The sequence below is a fragment of the Trematomus bernacchii genome, unplaced genomic scaffold (genome assembly GCF_902827165.1).
Source record: "Trematomus bernacchii unplaced genomic scaffold, fTreBer1.1, whole genome shotgun sequence".
Lineage (NCBI taxonomy): Eukaryota > Metazoa > Chordata > Actinopteri > Perciformes > Nototheniidae > Trematomus > Trematomus bernacchii.
In genome coordinates, this window is record NW_022987593.1 from 7,505,084 (window position 1) to 7,525,730 (window position 20,647).

At 40.4% G+C, this 20,647-nt stretch overlaps 2 protein-coding genes across 3 annotated transcripts; one reads left to right on the forward strand and one right to left on the reverse strand.

Annotated features, from left to right (window-relative positions):
• The first annotated feature begins 259 nt into the window (after positions 1–259).
• march1 (membrane-associated ring finger (C3HC4) 1) lies at positions 260–16,362 on the forward strand. 2 transcript variants are annotated; one of them, XM_034129261.1, is made up of 8 exons: positions 260–747; positions 8,003–8,053; positions 9,078–9,151; positions 10,410–11,210; positions 11,610–11,790; positions 11,922–12,066; positions 14,829–14,879; positions 14,990–16,362. In XM_034129261.1, exons 1-8 carry the CDS (start codon positions 661–663, stop codon positions 15,301–15,303), a joined length of 1,704 nt encoding a protein of 567 aa, XP_033985152.1. In that variant the 5' UTR covers positions 260–660; the 3' UTR covers positions 15,304–16,362. The 2 variants fall into 2 exon arrangements, with proteins under 2 accessions (XP_033985152.1, XP_033985153.1); XM_034129262.1 differs by lacking the exon at positions 14,829–14,879.
• Positions 16,153–20,362, reverse strand: tma16 (translation machinery associated 16 homolog). Its single transcript, XM_034129267.1, has 7 exons — positions 20,258–20,362; positions 20,056–20,165; positions 18,945–18,982; positions 17,563–17,647; positions 17,274–17,422; positions 17,032–17,074; positions 16,153–16,726 (listed from the first exon to the last, which is right to left on the reverse strand). Exons 1-7 carry the CDS (start codon positions 20,258–20,260, stop codon positions 16,540–16,542), a joined length of 615 nt encoding a protein of 204 aa, XP_033985158.1. The 5' UTR covers positions 20,261–20,362; the 3' UTR covers positions 16,153–16,539.
• Between the last annotated feature and the right edge of the window lie 285 nt (positions 20,363–20,647).

Below are 20,647 nucleotides of genomic sequence, written 5' to 3' on the forward strand. Positions count from 1 at the left end.
TGTGTGTGTGTGTGTGTGTGTGTGTGTGTGTGTGTGTGCGCGTGTGAGTGCGGCTGCTGTACATTTGCACAAGTTCAGTAAGCTTATTAGCAGCACAACTGGTCAGAGGAGGAGATTGAGGTTAGTCTAACCCCTAATCCTTGTAGACCTTATGCTTATTACCAAGCAAAGCAAGCACGATAAAATCCTGGCTCCACCCCTCCAAGAAAGACACACACTCACACACACACACACACACACACACACACACAGACACAGACACAGACGTCGCGACAACCCACTTTCCCCCTGCATCCTTGTTTACTGCTCGGCTCGATCTCAACTCTCTCTCTCTCTCTCTCAGCAGGAGGGCAGAGAATAAGGAGGAGGAGGTGGTGAGCACTGTTGAGTAGCTTCACAGTCGTCATGACGATATCACACCCGTCCATCTTCAGAGCTATCTTCCCGTTGCCGCGGTGACCTGATCCCACTACATCTCCCCTCCTCTTTAGGATCCGGATTGGGCTGAAAGAGGACACGGATTACGGATTTCCCCGGAGACAGCTTGTTGATGAGAAAACAGATCTCAAACACAGGGACGCGGAGCAGAGGACGGGAAAGTGAGCCGTGCTGGGAATGCTGTGGGAGTAACATCGGGAAGCGTTGCCTGGAAACAGCAGCATGCCAGTACAACAGATAACTGTGGTTCCGACCAAGGAAACTGCCAGCAATGGTAAAAGCTCTAGTCGTTCAAAGGATAAAACGGAGGTAAGTGTTTGACCTCCTAACTTTGCTCCTGAGCCGTTAAGGTGACAGAAAAAGCTTTGTGGATTCATGTTTTTCTCTCTGTTTGCATTTGAGGCTTTAAACCAGTGCAAAGTTATTCAGATTTGAATCTAGAGTTTGAAGATCCAGCTCTGTTTTGTTTGAAAGTAGAAGTCTTTTGATTGGTCCTTGAGTATTGATGACTGTAGAGGAGTTTGCATGTGTTAGTGTGTTTGTGTGTTTGTGTGTGTGTGTGTGTGTGTGTGTGTGTGTGTGTGTGTGTGTGTGTGTGTGTGTGTGTGTGTGTGTGTGTGTGTGTGTGTGCGCGCTGCTGTCCATTTGCACAAGTTGAGTAAGCTTATTAGCAGCACAACTTGTCAGAGGAGGAGATTGAGGTTAGTCTGTGTGTGTGTGTGTGTGTGTGTGTGTGTGTGTGTGTGTGTGTGTGTGCGTGCGTGCGTGCGTGCGTGCGTGCATGCGTGTGTGTGTGTGTGTCAGCCACCAGTATCAGCTGACAGTTTTTTGAACTCACAGAGTCACTCAGGCATACAGTACATACATGCACTCAGCAACCTTTTATCACTGCTCCCTCACTTGGGGTTTCATGCTTTCAACGGCATCTTCTGTCAGCCTGACATCACATCATAGCACCTCATTGAACGTCATGAAACATCATAGAACATAATGAGACATAATATGTAACATTGCATCACTTCACATCATGTTATGTTACATGCACAAGGCTACAAAGTCATTTTGTCTGAAAGCAGAGAGCATTCAAAGTAGAGTTGAGTATTTCTGAAAACTATACCGTTTACAAATCGTGGTTGTAACTATATTGTTTTGTGATTATTCAGTCTTTTGATTCCAATAAGAATACATTTTTCTGTTGATAATGGCGTCACTGCAAACCTACTGAGGAACATATAGTCCCTGACGTCAGTAACTGTAATAGAAAATGGTTTCACTTCCTCATTTTTGGCACCATTCTCAAGTAATTTATTCACTAACCTAATCACAACACCTATATGAGTTTTAACTAGACATCTTCATGGGGCAAAAAACTTCCGCACAGACCTTCCATTATTTGAAAGCTGCGATCCGTTCCAATGCAGAACAGAGAAATGTCAAACCCGAAGACACAGACCTTATAAACACCAATTTCACAGCTGATTGCTATGAACAAAATGTTGAGGCTAATTGACAAGTTACCAAAACAAGTATTTGTGTCATACTTAATGTAACAGCAGTATATTCTTCTCAGTGCCTGGCTTCCACACATATTATCTATTCTCCTTGCCATGAAGTTGGTATAATACCACATGCTGTTAGTTTAGATCAGCAGGAGAGAGGTTTTGTTACATCTAATGACCATAACTTTTAATAATTGCTCTTTGTATTATAGCGATTGCTTGTTGTCACCAGTCCGACCTCTGACCTGAAAACACACACACACACACACACACACACACACACACACACACACACACACACACACACACACACACACATACACACACACACACACACAGCGCTTCCATCAACTCGGCTATCACAAATATTGCTTAACAGACCAAACAACCAGGGTATAAACATAATAAGCAGAAACTAACACACTGAATACACTTATTGAATGATGCAGGTCTTGGGTTCGCATTTTCTTCTAATTAAACTCTTAATACAAATTACATTTAACCAAGCCCAAATACAAAAGCAATAGTAATATAACATTTAATTTTATAGACCTGTAAGTTCTGCTTGTTTCAGCCCATTTACTTTTTGATATCCATTAACTTAGCTATTAAGATAAAGAGCTGGTTTGCGAGCACACTAGTTTATTCCTTTAAACATCTTGGATCTGTAAAGATTCTACTGGAAATTCAAAAAACTGTTTATGAAGGAAAACACATGGAAGTGTAACATTTAAAGGTAGGGTAGGTAATTCACTTCAGAAACACTTTTTGTTATATTCCATGGAATGCTCTTAACATCCCGATAGCAATGAATACATGAAATGCTAAAGAAGCCGTGGCGCTGTAAAAAGCACGACCAGTCATTTTAGCCGGCCCGGCTAAAATAACTGGATGGCCTACCTGCCTGTCAGCCTTCCATCTGTGCACAAACTTATCTCGTGCCCTCATTGGTCATGTGCGCGTCCGTGTGTGTTGCAGGAGAGGAGGTTGCTCTGTAAGGAAGTCTGAAGGAAGTGGCAGATTTTTTTCAGCTGCGTAGTTTCAAATTCTAGCGCACTCGAGCTGGTTTCTCCATTCTTACCTACCCTACCTTTAAAATGCATTGGATATTCTCTTTAAAGTCTTACCTAGGTGATGCAATCTTTAAATGACATCCTGTTACCTTCCAGAGTTTGAACAAAGCTGTCTCGTTCTTTATATTTGTTTCATATCATGGGGGATTTCTATATTTATTTATATACTCTTTTTGCTGGTTTGGGGTGGATAAAACTGTGTTGAAAGAAATGTGATTTCCCTGGACCAATCAGAATGAAACAACTTGGAGTCAGAATGTGATGAGGACAGCTACTTGGTTGTTTTGGTTGTGTTGCCACAGAGACAACCACAACAACTCAACCCTGATGAAGCAGGTTAGCTATATTTAATGCTGATGGATTTATAATTTTGGATATTCTTCTTATTTTCCCTATCTTACAGTAAGGTTCTGTTAGACATGCCATAACCAAATATGATCTGTGCAGCTGCAGCTTCATGGTTGGTTGTCTAAATGTAGCTGTAGGTGTTTTTTGATCCTGAGCCAGAACACAAAAACAAAATATAGCCCTCGGTCAACGCTGCATCACTTAATCCCCTCCGCAGAAACATGCACATGTCCACACAAAGACTCACCAAAGACTGTGCTGAGCATCAGAGTGCTGGCAGAGGAGCAGGCGCTCAGGTAAGGGAGCGCAGGATGTTAACTCTGATGCTGCACTTCGTCACCGCTGAAATCTGAGTTGAGGCTGGTACGAGGCTCCGGCAGGAAGGAGCTGTGTGTTTAGCTGTGTGAAGTTAACTGTACTTGAAATCTAACTTCAGTTTCGGTGATTCTTAGGACTGTCAGGCGTACGATTCAGAACGCTTAGAATGATGCATTACAGGTTCTCTGCCTGTGGTGAGGAGAATAATCTTTGGATGTTTGGCAGTCTGTATGGAGACTAACAGTCCAGTGTACAACTGTAAGAGCCTTTTAGGAATTCAAGATATTGGCTCATACGTTTATGGGAATAGATCATTTGCCTCTTTAAAAATGTATTATATAGTCTGTCTGTGTACATGAGTCATAAGAGCGAAAGACATGTGGAATCTGAGTATGTGTACCATGCACTGTACACACACCAGTGTACAGCTGCTACACTCAGTGCTGTTTGAACAGACTTAAAGGGCTTCTCAGACAAAGGAAAGTAATGAGACTGGATGACAAAGCAAAGATAGCAACCAAAGGGTGCTCGTGAGCAGGTGAACGATTTTTGTTGTTGTTTATTTTATCTTCCGTTCAGAGGTTCATTATCATTCGTTAAAGACAATGATATTGAAAATGCTGAAGTAATTTGCAGTAATATTTTGACAATCGACCACAATCTATACTTGTAGTTCAACACATTGATTGTATAGATAGATAGATAAATAAAAACACAAGGCAATGTACATAAGAGAAATTAAGACACAAGAAATAAACAGTCCAAAATATTTCAGAAATAGAAATAAAATAGCATTACAAATTAAAAAAGTTGAAGAATATAAAATAATAAAAGCTTTCTCTTGGAGGGCCCAGAAGAAAATAAAGAAAGGAAACCGAGGGAAAGGTCTCTGTCAATACAGACAGCGCCATACACCTCTAGGGGGGCATAGAGGCAGTACTTTTGAATCTGCCTTCATTGTGCCTTCATTGGAATGCACTGACATTTGAAAAACACTGTTGCTAGCTAAATGAGGAGACAGATATCAGTTTAACATCTGTGTGTTCAGTTGTGTTTATCTCAGCTTGGCACAAAGACTACACGTTTGGGGAAAGTGCTACCCTACCCCTCGGTCAAAGAATCTTCCAGCAATAACTTCAAATTGTGGCGTGTTTTTTTAAGAATCCTACATATTTTAAAGACATTCCTGTTTGGTCAGGCGTTTGGGTAACCGGTGTGCTTGATCTTATTCCATTTAATACTATGTTTTTATTTTGTTTGTTTTAAATTGCATTTGTACGTTTTGTTTTATTGTGTTTTTATTGTGTCTTAATTATGCTCTGGTGCTTTTATGACTTCTTAACATGTGGGTTCATTGATCATTGTACGCCTCCTCCTATGTGGATGTATTATTGTTTTGCCAAGCACTTTGTGACTTTGTCTGTGAAAAGCGCTTTATAAATAAACTCTACTTACTTGGTGTCATAGGTAATATTCTCATCAACTCATCTAATTGTATTTAAAACACGTTATCACCATCATATTTCTAAAGAACAGCACTCTACACTACACAACACACTACATTCTGTTGTTGTGAAATACAAATGTATGCCACAACTTAATAAATTCACATGGTTTGTTTTTCAAAATCTCTCTAAAAGCAGTTTTGGTCAGCTTAGTTTGGCAGAGATTAACAGAAGGCACTTCTTTCCTCTGCCAAAATAGCAGAATGAGCTTCTCGCAGTCAGACTTCTGTAAGCAAAGACATTGTTGAGCTTCCTGCAGTGTCATCAGCTCAAATGAGGGGGACAGATACCATTACATAGGCTTTTATCTTTGATTGATCTTTTTTTACCTACATTTTTGGAGTAGTTATATCAGAATGGATCTCTTTTACGACTCAATTAATAACTGATGTGTCTTGTTAAACTACCAAACATTACAATCGCGCACTATGCCAAGTCCATGTCTCCTCTGTAATCTCCCTTCCTGAGGAGGCCGCAGGGTGTGTGCATTGACTCCACACAGGTCTACTGATTTAAACCTGGCTGTCAGCAAATCCTTTGATCAGCTTAGACCAAGCACTCTTCCACTGTCAAAGTCTCTTTTATTTCACTGACTGTACATACAACTGTGTCTGTGTGTGGGTTGGTTCAGGCAAACTCTGCTCTGTTCTTCATATTTAAAATAAAATATATTTAAAGAAGCCACCCACATGTGACGTTGCTAACATCAACTTTGAACTCGGTATATCCTGTAAGATACGTAAAGCATATAACTTCATACAGCTCACCAATTGCGTTAAACCACGTATAATATATTTTATTTAAAAATGGTACAAACAGACCTCTAACATGTATAGCATGTAAGCAGGCATATTCATTCATGACATTGCTGCGAAACTACAGTATCGGGACGCAATGTATTTTCATGTTCAAAAATATTTAAGTATATAATTGACTTAAAAAAATAAATGCCAATTCTCTCTTTATGTCAAAATAAAACAACAAGTACACCTCTCCTTTCTTCTTAAATATCAAAGCTATTGATTTTATACAAAGTCAGACAAACACCAGAGCTCACATCTAACCTTTCCTAAAGTCCCTTTTCTGGTTGCTTCTTCATGTAGAATATCTTTTAAGATCCTTTTATTCGTGTTCAAATGACTCATGGATTAGCGCCGGAATTCCTTTCGGACATGCTCTCCATGTTTGCTCCACCTAGATCCCTCAGGTCCTCTGAGACTTGCCCTTTAATTATTCCCAGGATGAGTACAAAGATATACTGGGAGGCAGCAATTAGTGTCCATGCCACTCACCTGCAAAGAGAGAGTAGAGCATCACAATCTGTAAATACCTTTAGACGATATATATAGACTATACAATCGAATATCTGTTTAATTTTCACTCTATTTTATTACTTAATTTTCCAGTGGCAGCTCACCCTTCGTGTCTCCATCACATGGTCAAACTTATATGCATTTTATTGGCTAATGTTCGCACATAGTTCATACAGAATCCCACAGCTTTTCACAGTAAAGACGTGTGTTACCGCTGTCTCTGTGCCAAGACAGATTTAATCCCATAATGCACTTTTCTGACAGAAACATCACTATTTTAGCTAAGGATGAAAGCCAACTGAAAGAAGTGATGTTGGTAATCTTGATTTGAAAAGAAAATCTGACATTTTTCAAGTAAGATTTCTTGTTGCAATCTAGTAGTGTCTAATTATAACTGTCCCAATAGTAAGTATAGAGGCAACATTCTCTTTTTAGACATCTGCCAAGAGATTCTAGCATTTTAGTGCCAACAAATCTCTAGATAGGACACTGCTTCCTATGATGGAGATAAATTATCTGGTCAGCAGATTGTGATATATATAACTATATAACTTTTGCGTTAATGTGACTTTTTTTCAGATTTGTGTTCTACTGAATTACCCAAAACCTGAAATTTCTCTTAGGTTATTTAATCTATTATTTATTTTAAATGTTTTGTACAGAACATCTTGTTTTGTTCACGATGTATTCTCGCTCTCAGTACTTAGTAACTCCTACGCAGAATCACCCTCCGGTAACTGGAACTTGTGTAAGAAGCTGCAGGCGGGAAACGAGGTCACAACAGTCTGAGGGTTGAGTTCAAGGTCTGACCATTGAGTTGGGCAAACGGCGCTCTGGGAAGTTCTAGAAAACGTGTTATGAGTTTGCTATAAATAGAGACACATTGCATGCAGAGCAGCATTGCATCCACTTAGAGAAGGAGGAGCAGGTAATAGGATTGGTTGTCTTTAGCCCGGGTCAGAATGAAATAACAAGGACACGTGGCAACGCATGACTCCTGGCGCGGGATTTTTAACCAATCAACACGCAGCCAGTTAACTCAGAATAATAATGGATTCTCCTGAACATGTAGTATTAGGTTAATTTAATTACAATGTTTTCCTTGTTTATATTGCAGATTAAGAGCATTAGCGTGTCCAATTTCCTATATTTAGCTACTGCAACACAAAGTATAAGGAATCGCCCCTAGTGACTGGTTTCTGCTCTTTAAATGTGGAGATTTTTAGATTTTCTGTCTCCTATAAATCATTACAGTTTTGCATCATAACATACATTTTCCATATTTTTATATACTAAACTATTAATCAATGTAATAATAGTAATAACCTACAGCAAGTCATGATTGAGCTCTTACCCTGAAGTGAGGGAAGTGAAATATTGTGTAAATGTATTATCAATGGATTACCTAGTGTTTTGTGCTAGGTAAATCACTGATTCAAACACTTTGTGCTTTAATGACCAACATCTCCTGTTCTCTAATGATTTACCGTCTCGCCCTCTCCCTGCAGGGGAGGAAGGCCCCCGGCCGCTCAGGGAGTCGATCCAGCAACATCTCCAAGGTAACGGCTGAATATCAGGGAGCTTAAAGGGCCAATGTCAATGTCACGGTTCAAAGGGTGGATAGCTTTGTTAACCCAAGCATAGTCTAATGTGCAAGATTGTGCTTATATCCCTTATATCTACACACTGTTGTATGACTCATGAGACAATACATGATGCTTTCATATTTGTTGTTATTAGCTATGACCCAAATGACATTGTGTAATGTGGAAGAGTTACTCAAAGTAATACAAAGTTATAAACCTGCATAGAATCATCACTTTAATTCAACACAACACTTGCTCAGAAAAACCAAAGATAAAATAAATCTCTACATAGCTAATATGTAAGCAGTACTTTATATGTTGGCTTGTTAGCTTATTTTGGGTTACAAACAATTGTTCCAGCATCATTTCTATGTATGGTTTATCAATATTTTTGATTATGTAATCGCTACAAAGTCTGATAAGATGTTGTGATCACCTGATGATATTTGATTTAAAGGGGACCTATCATGCAAAATGCACTTTTGTGCGTCTTTTATACATGAATATGTGTCCCCGGTGTTCCAGGGAACTCACCAAGTGTCAGAAAACACAACCCTCTCTATTTTCCTCCATACCCAAATCTCTAAAAAAGGGGCTGCAACGGATCTGATAAAAACTGATCCAGATTTGAACACTGTCCTGACGTCAGGACGGTGGCGCTACGGCTATTGGGCCAACTCCACCAATCAGGAGGAGACAGCCACGGCCATTGCCGTTCGAAAGTGCTGGAGACGCTGTAGTACATATGCCAGGCCTGTAGATGGTGCTGTTCTCACTGAATCAGCCCTTGCTAAAACAGAGCTAACAAATGTCAAATTGAGCAAAATGAGGCATGGCTAAAATGCATGATCTGTTTGGTATTTTGAAAAAAAAAAAGTATAAATATGCCTTATATAGGTATGGTCCTACACTATATTATTCAAATATAGCATGATAGGTCCACTTTAAGTTGTTATGATTTCCTAGCAGGAAGTTAATCTGCATCCACTTGTTTTAGGCCAGCAACTCCACAGCAGGACCAGCTACAGCCTCAAGAACATCGATCACCCCGTCCTCTCAGGACATTTGCAGGTGAGCTAGCTTTCTCTTGAAGTTTTACACAGAATTACAGAATGTGGACAACAAAAGCTCCAGCCACAATTCTCTCTGTGACATTAAGCCGCACAGTTTAAAGCTTCATCTCCACTGATTGGAAGACTGATTAAGCACGGTCCTCAGCACCCAGGCGGCATTAACACAATTAAAATGGATGCCAAACACCAATGGTGGTCCCAAAGCACAATCATTAAAGGGAAGATGGCTGATGGCAGAAATGTGATTCAGCTTATTATATCCACTGGTGGTTGGTTGTCCTGTCGAGAGGCTCTGTCCTGTGGTTAAAAGCAGAGAGGACACTCTGTTTATAGCAGTGTGGACACGTGATGTATGTGAGTATGTGAACCTCCATCTGTTACATAGCATCCTGAAATGATTCCATATTCACTATTTCTTATTCTGATTAACCAGCCTGGTAATCATTTTTTTCACTTAATTATTCAGTTGTACATCATGTCCCACTGTTCTGTATCTTAGGAGTTATTTTTATATACCAACGCCGGCAGGTGGGGGTTTCTAGGAACAGCTCATTTAATGTTCTTTATTTCAAATCTAGACGTATCCTTTCTCTAGATTGACTTGAGCTGGATCTCACCACAGTTCAGATATATGAATTGAGATTCAGCTTTACAGAATAATATAAATACTCCCTGCAAGTGGAATCCTAAAAAATGCAGATATAGTTAGTTATATCTGCCCAGGTATGGAGATAGTCCAACCTTCAGTCACTTGCAATGGACTGAAAGCTCAAAGTTTCTAGGAATATGATATTCAGGATGGCTAGGAAATCTCACTGTACACTTTTTTCTTTTAAAGAAAGCTGCAAAACATTTTGACAGTAAGGTCTGTGTTTTTTTCACAGTAAAAATCTATTTTGCCCCAAAGAGTAAATCAAATTCCCCTCCATTGCATTGGGGTAAAAGCTGAATTTGAGACCAGGGCATAGAAGGACAAAACAATCTGCGGTGCAAAGTAGTTTCTTACTACTGTATGTCTTTTGTAATTTGGGTGAACTGACCTTTTCAGAGTAGTTGTTTAATTAATGTCGCCACACTTCATGTCATTCTATTTCACATTATTCTTTTACACATCTTCATCTCTCTGTTTGTCTCGTGTGTGTGTGTGTGTGTGTGTGTGTGTGTGTGTGTGTGTGTGTGTGTGTGTGTGTGTGCGTGCGTGCGTGCGTGCGTGCGTGCGTGTGTGTGTGTGTGCATGCGCGTGCGTGCGTGTTCAGCTCTAGCCAGCTGACCCATGTAGAGGAGGATGTCTCTGAGTCTCAGAAACCTGAGAATCCCACCCACAGCTCTGTGATGAGCGTCACCAACACGACTCTGGGCTCGGCCGCTCCGGCCCAGAAGAAGCAGGTGAAGCGCCGCCACCGCCGCAAGAAGAGCAGCTGCTCCCCAGACTCGGTGGAAACCAACAGCAAACCGGAGCACAGCGAGCGCAGCCTCAGCTCTGACCGCAGCGAGCTCGGGGAGAAGAAGGAATGGACGGCCAAGACCCGGAGAGAGCTCCCCCCTCGCCTCCGCACCGCAGGGGGCCCGCCCTCTGACTCCACCTCTGAGGAGGAGGCAGGGCGAGAGGACCGCAGCTGGAGCAAAGAGAAAGCCCGAAGAGTGAGGCGCCGCAGCGGAAGCAGCCGGGAGAGGGATGGAGCCGAGGGGAAAGAAGAAGAAGACAAGGTGATGGAGCTGCAGTCGGTGTGCTCTGATGAAAGGAAGGAGAGCCTGCCGCTGGTGGAGGAGAGCGCCGGGCTGAAGAAACGCAGCAGCAGCAGCCGGGCCTCCGCGAAGAGAGACGAGCACGCCTCACAGAGAGAAGGCTCACAGAGAGAAGGCTCACAGAGCAAGGAGAAGAGCTCCAAGTCAGACTCCTCCTCACTGTCCGCGGACGGAGAGGAGCTCATCAACAAGAGATACCAGGAGAAAGGGGCAGGGGGGGGCGACATGTCAGTGCCCACACCTCAGAATCACTGTGCTATGAACGGAAGCACACAGGCGTACTCTGACGACTCTGATACGGAGGTCTGCAGGTGAGTGGGTGCTTGTGAGGCTTATTTCAGTGTTGGTGTATCCACGTGTCATCCATCAATATCACTTTCATCATTTAAGGTCATGGTCCAAAAAGGGAACTTCTCTTGGTCAGGGAGACACTAGATACCCCAAAAGTGTAATCCATTAATGTCATTTTATGATTAGAAGATGCCAAATAATTGTAAGGGGGTAGAAGTATAAGGTGGCATGATAAGAAAATACTCAAGGGAAGTAAAAGTACCTCAAATTTGTACAATATCCGACTTGCTTATGTGTGATTACTTAATGTTTATTTTCTGTGTGTGTGTGTGTGTGTGTGTGTGTGTGTGTGTGTGTGTGTGTGTGTGTGTGTGTGTGTGTGTGTGTGTGCGTGTGTGTGTGTGTGTGTGTGTGCGTAGGATCTGCCACTGTGAGGGGGATGACGAGAGCGCCTTAATAACGCCTTGTCGCTGCACGGGGAGTCTGAGTTTCGTGCACCAGTTCTGTCTCAACCAGTGGATCAGGTCCTCGGACACTCGCTGCTGTGAACTCTGCAAGTTTGACTTCGTCATGGACATGACGCTCAAACCTTTGTGCATGGTAGGCAGTCACACCCATATCCTCCATTCACAGCTATGAACTGAGATCTATTGTCAGACTGCAATAATGAAAATATTTCTCTCTCCCTCTTCTAAAAACGGTGCTCTCTCCCCCATCCCTCCTTCTTCCAGTGGGAGAGGCTAAACATGTCAAAGGCCGAGAGGAGGAAGATCTTCTTCTCGGTGGTCTTTCACCTGCTAGCAGTAACGTGTATGATGTTGTCAGTCTTCGTTCTGGCCATGAGAACCTCAGAAGAGATCAAAATTGGGAGGAACGGTGAGTTTTCAACCCCCCCCCCCCTTCCCTCTCTCACATCCCAGAGACACGCAGAGTTATAGTGTTATGATCTAAGGCAAAAGGTACCATGGGGAGTTTTGGATTTTACCTCTACAAGCATTTGCAAACTTTACATTGTATAAAATGCATTGTTCAGCTTGCCATGTTCTTGTCCTTTAAAAATGTGATTTGTCACATGGTCACGAGAAGCTGCGGAGACAAATTATTCAGAATCAGAAATACTTTTTTCATTCCTCTGGGACAATTGGGTTCCGACAGTTTTTCCCTTAATATAACCAAAATATAAACAAGAAGAAAAGACAAACAAAATTGAAATTAGTATGTACAATGTAGTATGTATTTTATGTGTCTCATATTACAATATATATATACTATGACTACATACAAGTCATTTAATGTTATTATATAAAAATAATATAATGATTAACCGCACAGCAGCACCCCTTGTGGTCAAAACTCCACAGGGTACCTTCAACTTTTCACCTGTAGATCGTTACATACAGTGGCGTTTTTATATGTACAAAAGTGGTGGGGCACAAAAAACTTAGATGTCTATATATAAGCTTCTGCAGTGACGTGCAGTGAGGTTCATGGCTGGTGAGGCACTGGCACTGACTCTTCAGGTTTACAAATATTATATTTTGACCTAAACCAAAATATAATATTATTTTCAAAAGCTTTTTTTGTCTGATGCTTCGATTAATTTTAAACAGACAGTTCAACAAAAGGATACCCAAAAAATGTAATTTTATCATTTAAATATTGAATTGTTCTCTCTTAGTAAGATCCCATTTTCAATAAAATGGCGGTCTTACCTTGACTTGAAGATGAAGTCCATTTTCCTATCCTTCTGGACAAACATTTCTATTACTTTTTTGTAAAAGTCCTCCTTATCTTCTTGTAGTTTCAAAAGTCTATCATAAATCTAATCGATAGATTTATGATAAAAAAATTATAAAAGTAGGGTAGACATGTGGATGTTATCCGGCTGATCAAAACGTGCATTTATCTAACAGGTACGTTTCCCACAGATCTTATTTCGAGCTATTTTCTAAAATCCTATGGAGAAACCTCATTGCTTTTTTGTCGAGGGAAGCCATGCGCAGCTTACTTCCTGGTTTTAGGACGCGTCACTGCAGCTCTCTCGTCTCCTCTTCACACACCACACTTTTCGCGGCACACGTACTTACAGCCAATCAGCTCTGAATGATGTGAGATGACGTATGGTGGGGATGGCAGCTCAGTGCCCCTATGGTCATTATTTTTTTGCCACACACATTAAATAGGAAAATACTCTGAGCATGCGCAGTGAAGTTTTTACAGTCACCGTTCACTTCACAGCGAGAGGAAGGGGCATGATCAGGTTTTGTCCCACATGGCTCTAAACAGCTCAATAGGCACACACTGTGACTGTAGACACACTAATTAGAAGAACACAGACTAAAACAGCAATGTACAGACGAATCAGATGATTAAACATGATCTTAAAATATATTTTATATATTTTTTAATTTATTTTTTGCATTTTTTGTAATCATTATTTGTAATACTTTCTGCTGACACTAGGTGGGGCTGTGCCTGCACCTGCCCCTAATGACCAGTCGCCACTGGTTACATATGTCAGACTCTGGTGATGTGATTTTTCACAGATCCATTGTTCAATTTATGCCTCTCATATGCGTTTTGGGTTTGACACATCTTCAATGTTCTTGAATATTATTATTCAATCACTTACTGGCTATAACATGTAAATAAACTTTCTTTTAAGACATTGGATAATCATTTTCTTTAAGTGAGCAGGTAGTTCAGAGTTTTTACTTTGACAGGTCACATGATAGTTGTTAAATCCTGATGATCACAAAAACTTAAATCTTATTTCAGTTTGTCGCAATTGAATACATTTTCAAAGTGAGAATAGGTCCCTCTGAGGTTTTGTGTGATCATTGTTGTGTAGTTTGTGGTGCTGTGATTATAGCGTAACACTATTATCATTTTCATATAGTAGGACCTCATGTTAGTTCATATAAATGCAGTATTTTTAAAATAACTTAATATCAAATAAAGTGGCAATAGACAAGTTTTAATTTTTGTTTCAATCAAAAATTATAAAAGTAAATATCAGTTGCACAATGTACTGTCTGCAGAATAATGACACCATTGTTGTTACACTGGTTCCCTTCAAGCCCCACTTTCCCCCTGCACGTCTGTCCGTCAGTTGGTACAGTCTCCTGGGGAAATAAAGGCTTGATTTGGAATTAAAAACCATTGCCAAACAAACATTTGGCCTTGAAAACAAAAAGCTGTGTGTTCTGGGCAGCGTTGCCTACTCTTTTCCAATAAAAGCATCTAGCCCCTAGCTCCAAAAGTCTTCATCATCGCTCATTCATTTTCATAAAGCCTGGTTTGTGTCGGCTGCAGTGTGGGAGAGACTGCACATTGCCAGAGGAGGAGACTCTCAAAGGGTAGCTTTGTAAATGGTTTACAGTAAAACATATTTGAATTTATTCTTGCTTTTGGCATGATTGTCTGTAATAATCACTGAGTTTGTGGCTGGTAGTAGGCTCTGAAATAAAAAGTTGTCTTGCTTACAGCGAGGAGAGGGAGGTGTTTAAAAGTTGTCTATTTCCACTTTAATAAGCCTAATATATATCATTAGTGTACTGTATATAATAAATAATAGCATAGAAATGTATATTCATAGGTCACAGAAATAAAAAAATTACACTCACTCTTGATTGCAGACGAATTATGGAGAGTTTCTCTATTGAAGTACTACACGTACACGCCAGGTGGTAAGCACAGCTCTGCACCATCATGATCCATCCCACAGCCTGCCTGTTGGCTAACAGCTGATACGTGTGTGTGTGTGTCCTTGTGTGTTGTGTTATGTGTGTGTCCTCAGGTGTGCTCGAGTGGCCCTTCTGGACGAAGCTGATCCTGGTGGCTCTCGGCCTCACAGGCGGCCTCATCTTCATGTACATCCAGTGTAAAGTCTACCTGCAGCTGTGGCGCCGCCTCAAGGCCTTCAACCGCATCATCACGGTGCAGAACTGCCCTGAGAAGGACGTGCACCACCCTCCGCCCCGACACAGCACCCTGACCAACGGCAGGCAGGGGACGGTGGAGGTCCCCATCAGCCCGGCTCCAGAGGCTCAGCAGTCGGACTCTGAGATGTCGGTGGAGGATGCGGTGGCGCCGGCACAAAACCCTGTCTGACAAAATCTGCCCACGCTCACAAAGAGTCCAGAATCACACGCTGCTCATCACACACGGTGAGCAGAGCGTGGTTTTTAATGTAGACCTCAGCGATGTTCATTTCTGCTCCGTGATGACTGATCTGGAGTCAGGAACTGATTTAATCTCCTTCAGGGTCCACTGAAAAGCTAAAGGGACTCAGATGTGCAAAGTAACAAAGAGAAGAGTAGGTGAGGAGATGTGAAGGAAAATAAAGCCACCTGCGAGAGATTCCGTAAAGACGTCAGTTGCTGTGATATTCTGAGATTTATTCCTGTATGCACTTTACTGCACTGACATGATTTAAAGGTGAGTTCACCCTGAGGATGCTATTAAAGGTCTCAGTATTCTTCAAACAATCCAACCTCTGTATATATACACTACTGCTTAGAAAAGGGAGCTTCATTCAGCTGTGAGTGCGACTACAATTCACAAAAGCTGGATTTCTCTCTCGACAGACATTAGACATGATATTTTTACATCTAGGCCCATGTGAAAGCCGTTTCAGATGCTGAGGATAATCCGACCAGGGCTTTGTTTGAAGCATACTGATGCCTTAACTCTCTTTCAGGACTTCAGACACCAAAGAGTCAAGATGCGATAAGTAGAAAAATATTGTCTAAACGGTATGTAAAGCTCAGTGTTAAAATCTAAAGATGTGATGTTTTTGAAAAAGCTGATTTTATTTATGATCATAGGCCAGGTTTGAAGATTTCCTAATTAGCTAATCTCAAGTAGACCAGTTGTTGATGATTGTGTTTTTGCACTCTGCAGCATTTAGACTTAACACACAGTGTGAGTCAGTAACAAGTATACACAGAAAGAGGCGAATGTTGTTCACACCTACAGGTTTAATTTGTTTTTTAATCTGTCAGGTCACAGAAAATAACATGTTCTCTGTCTTATAGCTACCACAACATAAAGAGCACTCAACATCTTTGTCAAAACCTTTTTTCTATCTCTGATTGGATAAGATGGCAGTATTCAGGTTGCATACAACTCATATGTGTTTGTGCAATAAACAATGAATGTAGAACCCCTCACAGGCTGCTGTGGAGTTACTGAGCATTGAAGAAGTGATACAAGATTAGTTTTCCATTTTTAAGTCTGGCACCACCAGTGCAGTGGTGGAGCAGCAGCCGTCTGATGTTCAGCCCTGCAGTCAGTTATCCCGTAAGGACGACCTAAGATTTGAGCTACAGTCCATTACCAAAATGTTCAGAGTAAGTCCGACATCAGCACATCCTCATCTAGCTGGTCATCATCCAAATCATCTTCATCACCCTCATTATCATCATCTGCGTCTTCAGGTTTATCATCTTCTTCATTCTTTGTCTCCAAGTCTTTTTTGAACACCTTTCGCAGTTTGATATTTGGAAGTTTCTTCACGTCACCAGTCCACTCCCTAATAAATGAAATAACACGTCATCAAACTTTGAGGTTTATGAATGATCACGTGCTTAAAGTTACAATTCTATTTAAAGAAAATAATAAATAAATAAATGTCAGTATCTTAAGACTTTTAAATTAGGAGAACGACAAAGAAATTCTATAATCTGCCCATACGTAAATACTTTGAATTAACATTTAAAATTCATTTTTTGTATGATCGGGTTCGTCAAACTGCTAAACTGGATCGCCATGGCTGCTTTTCAAAAACATACATTGTAATAAACAGAAAATAAAATATGTTATTTTCTACCCACTCACCTGAATGTTTTAAGGTTCTTAGCATTTATGATGTCTGGGATCTCTGTGAAGAAGACAAAATAGGATCATGGAGGACTTTCCAACACTGGAAGTGAGCATGTACTTGTATATGAAAGCTTACACATCTTCCGGCGCAGACTGAAAACTCATCTCTTTCGACTCCACTTCGAGCAATAAAATTACTAACAAAGCACTTATATACTAACAAAGGATATAAATACATTGACATGATGTGTACTCACCGAACCCAACGTTCTTGTACTGCTCCTGCTCTCGCTCCATGGTTTGTTTGACGACAGCTTCCCTGGCGCCATGGAGACGACCCTGCCGACCTTTGATGCCGTTCACAAGCTCAATTTGCTCCAGTTCAGGTTCAAACCTCTGGAGGTACCTGCACACACACAGGAACACACAAGCTCTGTCAAAATCATATGGTTACAGGTGGGTTTTACGTGTCAATATTGGTATTTATTTTAAACTTGAAAAGACAGGTGGCAAAAACTAAATCAACATAAATCACAAATGTCTGACCTCTCAACAATGTAACAGGCATCTTTTTTGGTGAACGCCGTCTTTTCTGTATCCAAATTCTCCTGAAACCACATCAGCTTCTCACCTGAGAGTTGAGAGACAAATAAAAACAATAAAATGAGTGTTTGATAGAGCATTTTTTTCTTGTATGTGAACAATTAAAATAACTAATATACATTCATAATACATTTTACATTATAAAACGGACAAGTCAAATCAAGCAATCTGATTGGTTCTTAGCAGTGATATACTGAGCGTATACCACGGGTAGAATTGTAAGTTACTTTTCACAACAAGTCAGTATCCCTCCGCGTCTGAGAAAAACTGTATACAGTTGGGCTGAAAAGCAAACTGCCTGCAGTTTGCTTTTCAAACTGGAAGAAAGTAACGGGGCAGAAACCCTCCTTTTTACGCAGCGGTCCAGACATAGACATCAGACGGCAAAAACATATTCAGTGTGCAGTTCCTTTGGCATTAGGGCAGGGATATCTGGATACTTTCCAAGGTTTGACATAATGAATTGTGTTACTTTTAAAGCAAGCAACGATGTTTTCAAATCTGTAATCAAAAAGGTCCGCAAAAACGCAATCGACCAATCAGATTGCTTGATTTGACTTGTCCGTTTTATAAATATATTTACATTTCTTCCGTTACGAAACAAACTTACAAAGCATAAGATGGAAACATTTAAGATTAACTTCGACCTCCGGGGTGGTCTTACTATGGAGGAGTGGATTGAGGAGTGCCTATCTCCAGAACAAAAAGCACCTAAATGACGACATGTAGAGCTACGTGAAGAGCAGGTAGACCAACTGGAAAAGTACCACCATTCAAAAGCTTTCTGGTGCGGGTCTTGAAACAAAGCCGAGAAATTATGACCGTTAGTGGCCACAGGTACGAAAGCTCTCTCCAGAGCTACTGGAAGCCGAATCTCGGGGACCGGAGAAAGTGGAGCAATATTCTCGCCACGCCAAGCAACAGCCTCGAACAACCTCAGCCTATACAAGTAACCACGTAAGCCATGCTACTGATGCTAGATAGTTTTTCAGTGGGTGCACAATAAACAGCAACATACAAATGAATGTAAATAAATAGCCAAATAATGGATCAACGCTCTCTGTCTAATATGTTCGCTAGCTGTTAGTGTTGTTGCATAGCAACCACCTCGCACTATGTTTCGTGCAGAAGGCAACGGAGGGACTATTTTATTTTGAACATCATTATTTACTAATAAAAACTATTTAAATGAGAGTGTGTATTTTTCTTTCATATTGCTACACTCGCGTCGGGCCGAACCACGCCCCTTAGCTGTGATATAATGAGCATATACCACGGCCTGTCGTGAGCTATTGCTTAATTATATGAATGATTCACATGCATACCTATGCCGCTCAGACGTGTGGCTTTGTCTTTATTCGATCTGCAGAATCAGAAGAAAAACAATATAACATTAAGATTGATTAAGAATTAACATTGTTTTGATACTTGGATGTAGGTGGAGGTATGAGAGGATTTCGCAATAATGCTCAAATGTATTAGTGTTTTTTTAATAGATTTGATAATGAAAATAAATAAGTTAAAATCAAGTCATGGTAATCAGTGATGGAAATGTACCAAGTAGAATTGAGTACCTTCATTTAAATGTTACCTTTCACTCCACTACAGTTCAGATATTTGTAATGGTTTCCTATACTTAATGAATCTCTAGCTTACTGATGCAGTAGAGATTAATTGTTCAAACAACCAACAGTATAAGCAGTGATTAAAATCCGCGGTGCCCCCACAAATAGAATCAAATTCTGTGGGAAACACTGTATTGGCATATATCAGCAATCTTTAGGTAGTATTAACAGCACCAGAAGTCATGAGTGTTAAAATACAAGTTAATGACAGTGGTGTAAATTACATGTACTCAAGTACTGTACTTTAGAACAATTTTGAGGTAGCCTACTTTACCCGAGTATTTCAATGTTGTGCTACTTTGTACTTCTACTCTACTAGGTAGAAAATCGTGTACTTGTACTCCACTACATTTATTTCATATATTTAGTTACTTTACAGATTTGGATTAATGATTTGAAATATAATCAACACTTTAGTTACACCTGTAGTGAATTCACTGCAGTATACAAAGTAAAGAATCAGTTGCACCTTTACTAGCTTTGATAACACATTAATGCATTGATCATTATAATCAAAACACATCATATATATTATTCAAAAATGGGCCAATCTGCATTTTACTCTTTAAGTAGATTTTGATGCTAATACTTTTGTACTTTTACTTGAGAAACATAAGATAAAGATAAGAGGTACTTTATTGATCCGAATTTGGGACATTTTTGCGTAAATGTTGATTGCAGGACTTTTACTTGTAACGGAGTATTCCTACTATCTGGTTCTTCTACTTTTACTCAAGAACAATATCTGAGTACGTCTCCCACCTCTGTTTAATGAGCTGCAGCTGTAAAGATGTCCTTTTTATGCTCTCACCTATTCTTCTTTTTCAGTCTGATTTCTTCTCCGGCCAGGTAAGCAGCTTTCCGGCTGTACGGGTGACAAACCTTCTCCGGAGGCTTTCCATTTCCTTTATTAGGCTTCGGCTGAAACACAACAAGAAATAAGCTGTTAGCTGCCGATTTAAATAACTACAAGAGTTCATATTACAATTACAGCAATTGCAAACCAGTCTTACCATTGTATCTGTCTGAAAACACGTGTTGATGCTCCTGTGTTGACAGTCGGACCGGAAGTGGTCCGTCTTCAAATTTCTTCCGGATGTGTTGCGGTGAAAAAAAGGTTCCGGATTTCGAAGAGTTTAACAAGGAGGTAACGTGGATCAAGGATGCTTTTTCCTGAATTATTAATTCAGTTTACCGTCAAGATGAGGGCAAGGATATGCCAAACACAATGTGATGTTGCTATGCCAGTACTAGACTAAGAACATAGCATTGTTACACCAAGACGAGAGTAACTGTGTGCTACATTTAAATTAAAACATTTTCTTTTTGCAGAGTAATTTTGATAATTCATTTCTATGTTTGTCGATAATATGAATTGGATTTTTAGACACCAGGGATTTTTA

Excerpts from the sequence above, each read along its gene's own strand:
- tma16 (XM_034129267.1), bottom strand. Across the intron at positions 17,648-18,944 it reads CACACGTCTGAGCGGCATAG|GTGAGAAGCTGATGTGGTTT; the intron begins GTATGCATGTGA and ends CTCAACTCTCAG. Across the intron at positions 17,423-17,562 it reads GCCTGTTACATTGTTGAGAG|GTACCTCCAGAGGTTTGAAC; the intron begins GTCAGACATTTG and ends GTGTGTGTGCAG.
- march1 (XM_034129261.1), top strand. The coding sequence starts at position 661 with ATGCCAGTACAACAGATAACTGTGGTTCCGACCAAGGAAACTGCCAGC. Across the intron at positions 748-8,002 it reads GTTCAAAGGATAAAACGGAG|GGGAGGAAGGCCCCCGGCCG; the intron begins GTAAGTGTTTGA and ends CTCTCCCTGCAG. Across the intron at positions 12,067-14,828 it reads GATCAAAATTGGGAGGAACG|ACGAATTATGGAGAGTTTCT; the intron begins GTGAGTTTTCAA and ends TCTTGATTGCAG.